The 12,451-nt window shown below is 36.6% G+C and overlaps 1 protein-coding gene across 2 annotated transcripts in view; it reads left to right on the top strand.

Annotated features, from left to right (window-relative positions):
- The window catches only part of LOC104589356 (histone H3-lysine(4) N-trimethyltransferase ATX1-like), a 73,993-nt gene that overhangs the window by 28,055 nt on the left and 33,487 nt on the right, over positions 1-12,451 (top strand). For both annotated transcript variants that reach the window (XR_016080658.1, XM_010247652.3), the window contains exons 11-19: positions 534-677; positions 902-949; positions 1,200-1,317; positions 1,399-1,464; positions 1,551-1,612; positions 1,814-1,870; positions 8,660-8,728; positions 8,936-9,134; positions 9,425-9,709. Coding sequence is in view for 1 of the 2 variants with exons in the window: in XM_010247652.3 (XP_010245954.1) it covers positions 534-677; positions 902-949; positions 1,200-1,317; positions 1,399-1,464; positions 1,551-1,612; positions 1,814-1,870; positions 8,660-8,728; positions 8,936-9,134; positions 9,425-9,709 (1,048 nt within the window). In the remaining variant the exon portion in view is untranslated. The remainder of the gene's footprint in view (positions 1-533; positions 678-901; positions 950-1,199; positions 1,318-1,398; positions 1,465-1,550; positions 1,613-1,813; positions 1,871-8,659; positions 8,729-8,935; positions 9,135-9,424; positions 9,710-12,451) is intronic.

The raw sequence follows: 12,451 nt of genomic DNA, 5'->3' as shown, positions 1-12,451 counted from the left end.
AGTTTGTTGGGCGTGGGGTTGAAGGGAAGAATTGTAGGATCCTTGATGGGAGATAAGGGCCCTAAATGTTGTTTATTTGTCGCTCTGGGATCTCTTCTCCTTACTTGAGTTTTCTTTCTACTAGATTTTGAATTGGTGGACAGCCTATCTTTTGGGAGGGAGCTTTAGAATTTTTGAGGGTTGTGAATGATACTGTACAAATCTGGATTTTTTTAGATACTTTGTTCTCCTTTTATCCAAAAGGTATTTTCTTTAGCAGAATATTGGGTAATGCCTTTTTTCTCTGCTGAGCAACTGTATTTTTTTTGTCCTAGTATTTCTTTTTGATCTGTTATTTTTTTCTTGGTCTTTGTTTTTTGATCAGTTAATTTTTCGTCATTGTTCCTGAAGAAATTTTGAATGCCTTCTATTGAATATGTTTATAATTCGAACATACAATTCAATAAAATCTGTTGGGCAGATATTTTTGAACTTCTCTACTTTTCATATTCCAACTGCAGTAGGTGTGAAACAATTTTCCATGGCTCTGGCAGGAGTTATCAAATTCTAGAGTGTCAGCAAAATATTCTGGATGCAAGTTGGCCTCGGAGAGTTATGGGGATCTTCCAGTTGGTTACAGACCTGTTCGTGTTGATTGGAAAGATCTTGATAAATGCAGTGTCTGCCACATGGATGAGGTTGTAGCACAGTTCTTGGTGGTCTTTTACTTGTTTTCAATATTTGTCAGTTGCTTTACAAAAAACTGTTATTTTTTTGATAAATACAAAATAATTGTTATTTCTTTGCTTCCAGTGTACATCTTGATGTGTTTGTGTGCCTTTGTTTTAATGTTTGTTCTATTTTGGAGCTCATTTTTATGGACAGAATCGTGCTGATTAAATGTTTTTCTTTGCTCCTTCAGGAATATGAGAATAACTTGTTCCTGCAGTGTGATAAATGCCGAATGATGGTAAAATTCATGGCTTCTTTGACATGATTTTGATTTTTGAACTGACATATGCACCAAATGGGATATTCTACTGTTTCAGCGAATTGAAATATGAAATCTGTCATTGATCTAGTGTGTTTCATGATTTTATTTGTTTTCTTAGCTAAGTTGCTTTCTTTGTTCTTGCACAACAATGTTGTAGCTGCTTTATCTTTCTGGAGAATGGAATATCTATTTCAGTTTCTTATAATCTGTAAATAAATTTTTTCAGGTCCATGCTAGATGCTATGGTGAATTAGAACCTGTTGATGGTGTACTATGGTTATGCAACTTATGTCGGCCAGGGGCACCCAAATGTCCTCCACCATGTTGCCTTTGTCCTGTCATAGGTATTTGATCTCAAACACATTTATTCAGTTGTCAAGTGATCGTTTGTTGAGTCATTGGATCTGTACTTGGCTTTCTTCTAGGTGGTGCTATGAAGCCTACAACTGATGGACGCTGGGCACATCTGGCATGTGCTATGTGGATACCTGGTCTGTTGGCTTAAAATTTAAAATTTGGTGTTAATTTGTAATAATGGTCATATATATGGTTGGATGACTCATTCAATGTTCTGCAGAGACTTGCTTATCGGATATTAAGAGAATGGAACCCATTGATGGGCTGAACAGAATCAATAAGGTATCCCCTTGGTTATTTTTATTATGTTTGAGGCCCTCCTATTATCTTTGGTGATGCTTTTACTTTTTGGGGAATCTTAGGTCTTATGATAATCATTTTCATTCTTCACTATAAACTGTGAGAACCACAACATAAGACAATTCTTTCACTAATTCCTTTCTTTTGCCTCAAAAGTTAAATCCTTGTGTTTCCTGAACATAGGACCGCTGGAAGCTTTTATGTAGCATTTGTGGTGTTTCTTATGGTGCTTGCATTCAGGTAAGCTTTTAATTACTATACTTGCTATTATAACATTGACATGTTTTTGTTGCGATAGTATTTGAAGCCCCCTCATTGGTAATGCCATACTTTTCTATGATTATTACATTTGCTTATGTGGCAGGTTTTCTTACCTCCTTGTGATAAAGAAATTACTTTTCTAAATTTTTGTGGTCAATGTATATATTTTAAAAAGATGATATTGCAGAGTTTCTCATTGTTTCCAATTTAGTTGCACAATTAGTTTTGGTGAATTAGTCCCATTTTGTTCCCCTTCTAGAATTATTTTATGCATTGGTATGGAAGTAGATGAGGGAAACCATAAAAAACCATAAAATAAACTTTGATGGCCATAGTCTTGGCAATCCAGGGCCCTCCGGTATAGGGGGAGTCTTCAGAAATGAGAGGGGCAGATCGTGGCTTTTTTTTTTTTTTCTGGTCCTATTGGAGTAGGGAATTCTGTTAATGTGGTAAGTCCAAGCAGCTCCACAAGGAGTAGAAATTGCTAAAGAGTTGTATTTTCAACAATTGTTAATTGAAGGGGACTCAAAACTGGTAATCGGGTGGTTGCAAGAATCGGAGTGAGCAGCTCGGTCCTATGGGGGGCTTTGAGAAGGTTTAAATGGTTAACCACAAATGTAACAATTGGAATTCAATGGGAAAGCAACCCAAGAGCTGAATGGAAAGGGATGGGATTAAAATCCGGAATCAAGAAGTTGAACGCTTTGCAGTTCGGGAAGGTTGAAGAGAGGAAGCAATCTTTGATACACCAAATTGAGGAATTAGATAAAAAGGAGAGGGGTACCTCTGGGGAAAGAGAAAGAAACATTATGGCCCTTGAGGAAGCAACTAGAAGATGTTCTCTACAAGGAGGAAATAAGTTGGAGATAGAAGTCAAGGCATAAGTCGATTAAGGAGGGGGATAGAAATACAAAATTTTTGCATGCTTTGGCTGTTGGAAGGAAGAGGAGGAATGATATCTAAAGATTGGTAGTTGATGGTGTTTCCTTAACACATCAGAATGAGATAGCAGGGGCTCTTAAAGTACATTTTAGAACAATCTACAGAAGACCTTTGAGGGAAAGAGTTTGGCTTGAGGGGCTTGATCGGTTGAGGATCTTAGGTGAAGTGAAGATCTGGTTCGAGAGGAGATTTGAGCAAGGGGAAATTTGGGAGGCTATCTTCTCCATGCATAGATGCAAAGCTCTAGGACCTGATGGCTTCACAATGGCATTCTACCAAGATTGCTGGGACATTTTGGAAGATCTGTTGGGAGTGTTTGAAGAGATTTATGAAAGAGGAGTAATTAATCCAGACTTTAGCCTTTAATCCAACCTTCATTGCTTTGGTGCCAAAGAAAAGTGATGTAGCACATCCTCGTGATTTTAGACCCATTAACTTGGCGGCTAGTCTCTATAAAATTATAGCTAAGGTCTTATCTTTGAGGATTAGGGTTGCTCTCCTAATTGCTAATGAATATGTGGGGGATTTCAAAAGATTTGGGAAGGAAGGCTTTATTTGTAAGTTGGGTTTGGAGAAAGCTTATGTTGTGGTGGATTGGTCCTTTTTGTTTGGATGTTTTGAGGAAATTTTGGATTTGGGGAGAGATGGTGTAAATGGATAAGAGGATGTTTTAAGACCTGCCATTACTCCTTGTTGGTGAATGGAACTGTGGTGGACTTCTTCCCAACCTTAAGAGGGATTAGACAAGGAGGTCCCCTATCTCCCTTTCTTTTCACTCTAATTGTTGAGGTCCTCGGAATGCTTATTACTAGGGTGGATTCACATGAGTTGTTGTGGGGATGGAAGGTTGGTCGGGGTAGTGTTCCAATTACTCATTTGCAATTTGTAGACAATACTTTGCTTTTTTGTGAAGGAGTAAATATAAGCTGGGTTAGGAATCTCAAGTAGACAGTACAAATTTTTGAGCCAATTTCAAATCTCAAGGTGAACTTTGACAAGGGTTGCATTGTGGGTATTAATTTGGAAGAAGGGGAGATGTTGGAGTATGTAAATATCTTGGGATGTGGGGTGTCACAATGGCCACTGAAGTATTCAGGGCTTCCTTTGGGGGATAATTCAAGAAAGAGTAGTTTTTGGTACCCTATGGCAGAAAGATTTGTTAAGTGACTTGCATGTTGGAAGAACAGCTATTTGTCTTTACGGGGGGGGATCACATTGATAAGAGCTACTCCTGCCACTTTGCCTGTCTATTTTATGTTTGTCTTTATGCCGGTGAGTGTAAGTAAAAAAATGGAAAAGTTGATGAGGGACTTCTTTTGGGAACCAGGGGAGGAGAAAAAAGACCATAGAGTTTGCTGGAAAATGGTGAGTAGAAGCAAGAAGTTTGGTGGGTTGGGACTATGCAATTTACAAAAGAGGAATGCATCTTTGCTGGGAAAGGAGGTTTGGAGGTTTCCTATGGATAAGGACAAGCTTTGGCTAAGATAGTGATTGTCATTCATTGGGTAAAATCTACGAAGATGTTTGCTGATTTCTCAGCAGGTTATATTATGAACAAATGGAAGGAAGCGGCTAGTTCTGATTGCCACAAACCAAATATAAGCTCTGCTTGGTCTCCTCCAATGGTTGACTACATCAAGTTGAACTTTGATGGGAGTAATGCAGGGAATCCAGTTCCATCTGGTATTGGAGGGGTGTTTAGGGACAGTGAAGGTAAGACCATTGGTCTATATTCAGGCACAATTGAAATAAGTCACTCCCTAAGGGTTGAGGTTATTGCTGTCATGGAAGGATTGCAAAAGGCAAAAGATCTGAATGTGAGAATGCTGATTGTAGAAGGTGATTCAAAGCTGGTATTGGAGTGGTTGCATAAGGAAGATAAAGGTTTCTGGACTTTCAATAATGAAAAAAAAGAGATTCAAGTGGATGACTCAAGATATGGAAGTGCAGTTCAGTTGGGTTAAAAGGGCAGTAAATGGTCTTGCTGATGTCTTAGCAAAACAAGGGGTGGGGAGGAACCACTTGTTTTGGGCTCAATTGTAACTGTTATTGATAAAAAAAGGAGATCTGCAAATGGGTTATTTGATTGTCGAGCTAAGCAAGGGGTGCATAACAATCAGTTATTTTGGGGTCATATGTAATTCTTATTTTGTTTTATGCTGCATCTCTCACCTTTTTGTGGGAAGCAGTCATGTTGTACTCTTATTATTGTTCTTTAATAAAATTTCTATTACCTATAAAAAAAATAATGAAACTATAAAATAGGGTCAAACAGTGCAAAATATGTGACATCATAAAAAATTCTTGTAAAGATCCTTATTATTAAAAAGGGATCTTCAGTCAGATATGTGGGCAGTATTAGAGTCTGATTTGGGAAGAGTGAATGCTGTTTCTGGGTTGTTTTGCATTTGAAAAATGAACGTTGTTTCTGAGTTGTTTTTTCTTAAGATAGAGAGAAATCCCCATTTGTAAGTTTGTGCTGTAAGTAGGTTTCAGGTACACCATCCATATTTCATTTACAGTTTTCATCCATAAATAATTTCTGGTAATATGTGGCTGTGTAGAGTTTATCGGCGATCAGCCACAACATTACCATATAATTCTTGTGTTCATATTAGGTATGAGGGTGCAGGGCATCAAGTTCCATTACACTCCCTGTGATGGAAACCAATTTTCCTCTTCCACCAATGCTAATCCTCATAAATTCAGCCCATTCTAAATAATTTGTTTCCATGTAAGCCTAAGTGTAGTGATAATACTCGTATTTTTGAGGTCTCCAGTACCTTCCAGCAAGGTCTCGAACTCCAACTTGTTCTTCTGAGCACTTCTAATAGGATCCATCTCTTTCAATTCACAAAGATGGCTTCAAAAGTTCAAATGATGTCAAAGAACAATATTGGAGTGAATTCTTGATCTACAGTGAAAAACCTAGCGGAGGAATGGATATACATTGCAAGAGAGGGAAGATCTTTTCAGAAACAGGTAAGAAATAAAAAAATTCAAATCCTTTGGGAGCACCAAATCCTGACTGGAAATCCAATTCTTTTCAGTTGATCTTGTGGTTTTGTCCTCAGAAAGACACATGGAAATATATAAAAGAAAGGCAAATTCCTTTTGGCCCATCTCTTACCATTAAACCATAGTGACCGACATAGGCACTTCTAGATGCAATGTATAAATGTGTCAATAAAACAAGAATAAAAGAAATATTTAAAGACTAAGATACTTGAACATGCAATAAATATGATATTACCATTGGACACCCAAAATATATTATTTCTCTGTTGCAGTTTTCTTGCACTAACAGAAAATCCCAGATGTTCTAGCAACGCCTAGGGCTGACCATGTTAATTGAATTGATCAAGGGGTTTACGTCCGACCTTCCACTTTTATTTAGTTCATCTACCAAGGTTCCTTTCACTTGCTGACTATGCTGAGTGAGGCCAAACCTTGTTTCCAGCAATCTTTCTTCATTTGTAGATCAATTGGCTTCCTTAGAAGTTAGAAGAATCCACCTTCAAGTTAAGGATTATCCTTGTCCAACCTTGAACAAGTTGTTGCATCATATATATATATATTTTATCAGCAATTGGTAATGATTTCATTGATGATGGAACAATATGAAAGTGATCATCGAGCCTTTAGGAAATTCCTCATCTGGGAGAATGCTGGAGATACCTTAGAATGACGATGGTCTAATCTGGAGCATAGTTTTCAAGGTGCCAAGGCGAGGCTAGGCGACTGGGGGGCGCCTAGTCACCTAGGCGATGAATTTTTTTATGTTAAAAAATAGATCCTAGGGTAGTTCCCTAGGTACCATAACCATATTTCTTTAATAATTATTCATGGTTTTCATAAGAAAAGTATAAATTTCATATTAAAGTATAGAAAATCAACATATTCATGAGAATAAAAGGAAGGAGGAAAATAAAATTCAAAAAAATATAGGGGCTGAACCCTTATTTTTGTTATAGGAAAAGAAGAAAATAAAAAGTATTGGTAGTAGTAGTAGTAGTAGAAGAAGAAGAAGAAGAAGAAGAAGAATATATGGAAGAGGAAAATGTGCTGATTAGATAAAATTTTTAGTTCTTCCTTATTGGTTCAGGTTTTTAAGTCTTTGAGGGTTCAATACAGCATTTAGCAATGTTTGTGTTGATTAAACCCTAATAAATAAGAAATTAGTATATAGACACACAAAATGATTATTTTAGTTTAATAATATCTATTTTATAATTATAATCTCAAAAAAGAATGAATAAAAAAGTATTTTAAAGTAGGAAGTAGAAAACTGTTAGGCGATTGGGCGAGGTGAGCCTCAAAGGGTGCCTTGTTGCCTAGGCGTCGCCTTGACAACTATGATCCGGATGGTGAGTACATAAACTGGAATGCTAAGTGCTGAAAAGGGGAAAGAGATGATGCTCATCACAGTGTAATCTTGAGTTGAGTAATAGTCAGATGAACAGGTTTACCTCCTAATCTTGCTTTAACTGTAAGATTGTCAGCTTCCCTTGATCCACCTCTACTTTGGTTTTCACCCACTGGAGTATTGATACTGAATTAGAACTAGACAATGATATATGATCAAATGGGGAAGAAATATCTTCAGGATTGGAGGCAAAGCTGAATTTAGAGACCACTTCTGGTTCTTGGCCTTCAATTAGGTCATTGATAATCATAATTTTCATTGTTGAGTGACTACTTTTAGTAGTGCTTATGAGTCATTTGAGGCATGGTTCAAAGTATTGATACAGTGATACTCTGGATATGCAACAATTGTGTATCCGGAGTTTTCAAGATTTGATGCAGTTTTTTAATTTTTTTACTAGGATATGTTAACAGATGGATATATTAGGATGTTTAATAATGTTTTAAATCTATGATTTGAGGCATAAGCTTCCGGATCCTCCCTGGAGGTAAGGCATACCCGTTGTGCAAGTAAGTATTGGATGTGTGACATGCTTATGAGTGTGTGTAGTGGAAGTAGACCTCAACTGGGTCTCTTTTGTTTGATGCCTTTAGAGAGTTGCCTGAGCTTCATGCTCATATCAAATGGCTCTAAGAGCAATAAGAAATTTTAATAAACATGTTAAATAGTGATTGCTTCTCTTTCTTTCTTTTCCTTTTCCCTGTCATGCTTTTAATCTTCCTAGTCCAATGAGGTCATGTAATTTTATCTTGTTTTGACATAAAATAAAAAAATTCGTATATTTATTTATATTGATTATGTATTGCCATAGTTAGCTGATCCCATGTAAGTTTGAACAAGGCTTAGTTTAGTTGTATGTATTGCAGTCTTGCTCATGGGACTTTGGCATGGCAAGGCAAATGCTTCACCTCATGTCTTGCATTTTAGAAGTATTTGTTTTTAATGAAATGTATGTACTCCCTGGGTTTTAATGGAATACCTCCTCTGCTTTGTTTTTTAAAATGTTGTTTAGTTAATGTCACTTGTTCATTAGATGCCTGTGAAGAATGCACCAACTGATTAATAAATTTCTTTAAATTATCAAAAAAAAAAAAAGAATGCACCAACTGATTGGTATCTCTATTGAACTGATCGATAGATCAGTAATGCCACTACTTTACTGACCTTCAGATCAGTTGGTATGCCTATGAACTTTCACTGAGTGTGCTAATATATGTTTATCTGTATTCCATAATGAAATGCATGTTATACAAGTGCTTGCGAGTGCTTGGATTCATGCTTATTCTATAGATTCCTATCTCTGTATCCTATTATTTTAGCTTATATGTCTTGCTAGTCTGATTTATTTGTTATTTCATTTCCCTTTGACAATGAATTTACAATGGGCAACTTGCGTACAGTGTTCAAACAGTACTTGTCGTGTAGCATATCATCCTCTTTGTGCACGTGCTGCTGGTCTTTGTGTTGAGGTATCTCCTTGTCCTCTTTGCACCTCTTCTGTCTTTGAGATATCTGCGTTCTGTTGTCTGTTTTTTATTCCTTTCTCATATATTTCTCCCTCTCTTCACTTTTATGTAGTGGCTTTTTTACTTCATCTGTGATTTTATGACTCATGTATCATTATGTGTTTCATCTTTAGTTATCGATTTATTTATTAGTAATATATTTATTTTTAGCTTGAGGATGAGGACAGACTCCATCTAATGTCTATGGATGAAGATGATGATGATCAGTGCATTCGTCTGCTTTCCTTCTGCAAAAGGCACAGACAGCCATCCAATGAACGCTCACCTGGAGATGAGCAAATAGGGCCAATTGCCCGATGCTGTTCAGACTACATTCCTCCATCTAATCCATCTGGTTGTGCTCGTAGTGGTAAGCAATTGCATTTTCATTTCTTTCCTCCTATTGATGTAATATGGCTAAGCAAGCAATTACTCTACTTTTTATTCACCATCTACCATGATGTTATTTTTTAAATTCTAACTTAACACATTTTTTTGGGTAATTTCTCTTGCATTTATTAATCATAATAATTGGTTCTAGCAATGACAACTTGATATCTGGCCGGGATGCATGGATGGTTTATGCATTACCATCACCTATTTCTTTTGTTTAACTATTCTATATTATGTTTTACATCTTTATTTTGTATTGTTGATCAGAACCTTACGATTTTTTTGGGAGGAGGGGACGGAAAGAGCCTGAAGTCCTTGCTGCTGCATCCTTGAAGCGGTTATATGTAGAGAATAGGCCATACTTGATTAGTGGCTATTGCCAAAATGGTTCTTTGGGAAATGTGCCCTCTTCCAGTGAACCTGTGGTCTCAAGATTATCTTCTAGTTTTCAAAAGTTGAAAACTTCTGAACTTGAGACTGCAAAGAATATACTTTCTATGGCCGAGAAGTACAAACACATGAAGGAAACTTTCAAAAAGAGACTAGCATTTGGTGAGCATTCATATCTTATTGCTTATGTAGTTGAAATTTAAAATCTGCAATTTCTATTTGTGCTTTTCTGTGTGTGCTTTGACATGCTAAAACCAAACCCCTCTCTTCCTTGGTCAACCATGAAATTACTAATTGAAGATCCATCAAAGTTTCTGTTTATATTCCCTTCTGCTGGAGGTATACAAGCTTGGATTTGTGTGCGTGTGTTGGGGGGGGGGGTATGAACCAGCCACAGCCTACCATTCCCTATGAACAAGTTCATTATTACTCCTTTAGATTCCTAGAAACAAAATTAAGGGGTGGGATGAGGAAGGGGGAGAAGCGGAGGGACTGGACAAAATTGAGTGAACTCGGGGTTGGTGGGAAGACGGGGAGAGGGGGAGGAAGATGAGGTTTCTAGCTGGATTGTGAGGGGTTTGAGAGAAGGTAGGAGGAAGCAGAATAGGTGGAGCATTGAATTTTTGATTGCAGGAATGGGCATTTTGATGGCAGTTTGGGATCTCTGTCTTCCTGAGTTTGTTCAAGTGAATGAGTCTGATCTGTTTGAGAATTTCTGGAGGCCTTTGGAGTTGAATCCTTGTAATTTGATTCTTTTCAGTGTCATTTCTGTTTTGTAGTTGGTTTGTCAACTAGACAACCATCTTCTTGAGATGTTCGGACTTTTTTCAGTTTAATGAATTTTCCTTTGACCTTTCAAAAAAAAATTATTATTCCTTTAGATTCCTCTTTTGTTGAAATTTGATAAGTCATTCTTACTGCTAGAGGCCAATCAAATTACTAACTTCCCTTTTCTATTTTGTATTTAGTGGTATAAAATTTGAAGGAAGATACCTCCATTTTAATGTCAGTGTAATAGTGTTTTTTTCAATAGTGTAATAGAGTTTTTGATAGTAAATAAAAATAACTAAGAAAAAAAAAAGAAATGGACTGCAATAGCCTCATTATAAGATATCGGCTAAGAAAAGGGAAAGATGAGTCCCTTCATCTACACCCAAACAGAAAAATAATCCACTCATTCAACCTCAACAATTCAATTGGAGAAACCATAACAAGAAAGCTATGACCATGGCTGGACGCCACAAACCAAAAACCTAGACCCTCCCAATTCATCTGCTAACATAGTTTTCAAGGTGACAAGGTGAAGCTAGGCGACAAGAGAGCACCTTGTCACCTAGTGGCCTAGGTGGGTGCCTAGGCAATGTTTTTTTTTTTTTAATTATAAATCCTAGGATAATTCCCTAGGTTTTGTAGTAATAAGTAGTAATCTTTAACTAAAAATTACCATAATCCTCCTGATGTATAAATCGCATATTTAAGAGAAGAAAAATAAGAGGAAAGAAAATGTACAAACATAAGGGCTGAGTACTTATCAAAAAAAAAAGAATAAACATAAGGGCTGAGTCCTTGTTTTAATCCTAGGAAGAAGTGCTATTGATTGTTCATGTGTGTCAATTGGATAAAATCTTGTAGTTATTTCTTATCAATTCAGATTTTAAGGTCTTAAAAGGGTTCAGGACTATGTCATTGACTTGTGTGCCGATTGAACCAAACAGCTAAGAAAATAATAAAAAGAAACTAGTATAAGAATAATAATATTAATACTATAAACCCACAAAAAAATTGTACTACTATTAATCTTTGTCAAAAAAATTGTACTACTATTAATATCATAAAATAAAAATATAAAAATATTATGTGGTGCCTTACTGGTGATTTAAATGGCGTGCTTGGGTGCTTAGGTGAGGCACATTTTAATGTATGTGCCTTGCCTAGGCCCCATGCAATGCACTTTCAAAAGGTGCATGCCTGGTGCGCCTTGCGCTTCAGCCTAGGCATGCACCTTTTTTATGTTTTGCACTTTTGTTCTTTTTTGAACCTAGAGGCTGGGCTGGGGGCCTAGACCCCCAGCCAAACTCTCGAAACTCCGAGAACCTCCTATTTTCTAATGTTTGCCTTGAGGGGCTTGATACAAAAGCAGCTCGTAGAATCAAGAATGCAAGATGTTTTATATCACGTTAGCTATTTGAAATAATGCAATTGAGGAAAAAAAACAATTTGTGTGGTTTACATGCTTGAAAATGCTTCATATGTTTGTTTTTTTTTTAGATTTTCATTTGAATACGCTTTACAAGTTATGTTTATTTATTTTAATTTTAGATAATAGGTTTTTTAAAATATTTATTTAAAACTTTAAGGCTATATTTTTTTTTAATATTATGTTTAATATATTTTTAAAATTTTGTTGCTTTTTTTATTATTTTTTTCAATGTTTTGGAATTTTGGTATTTTGTGCCTTGCTTTGAAAAGGTGCCCGCCTCACCTTGCTCCTTGTGCCTCGGGCAGAAATTGCCCCTTGCGCTTTTAAAACACTGTCTTACATATAAATACGTAGGCCTTTGGGCAAGGCTACCCTCCAAAAGCACCTTTTCGCCTAGTGCTACCTTGACAACTATGTCTGCTAATACATCCTTTACCTCTTCACTGCAAAAACTCACTTTATAATCTTAAACACCCCTCTTCTACATATGCGATCTCCACCTCTGTGTTTGTTTATTTGAGGAAATATGGGTAGCTATATTTTCTTCACCTGAAATGACCCAAGCAACTTTTGGTTACTAGTTTTAAACATGTCAGATGGTCCTACTGAGACCTGAGACCTGTTGAGTCTCTCTGGGTGAAAGCATTAGGTCTAATTTTCTTCTGACAAAACACAAAGGGAGAGCAATTCCATTTTCTATAAAC

The sequence above is a fragment of the Nelumbo nucifera genome, chromosome 1 (genome assembly GCF_055504915.1).
Source record: "Nelumbo nucifera cultivar China Antique chromosome 1, China Antique-T2T, whole genome shotgun sequence".
In the NCBI taxonomy this organism is placed as follows: Eukaryota; Viridiplantae; Streptophyta; class Magnoliopsida; order Proteales; family Nelumbonaceae; genus Nelumbo; species Nelumbo nucifera.
The sequence above is the reverse complement of the archived record's forward strand: the minus strand, read 5'-3'. Positions and strand labels throughout refer to the sequence as shown.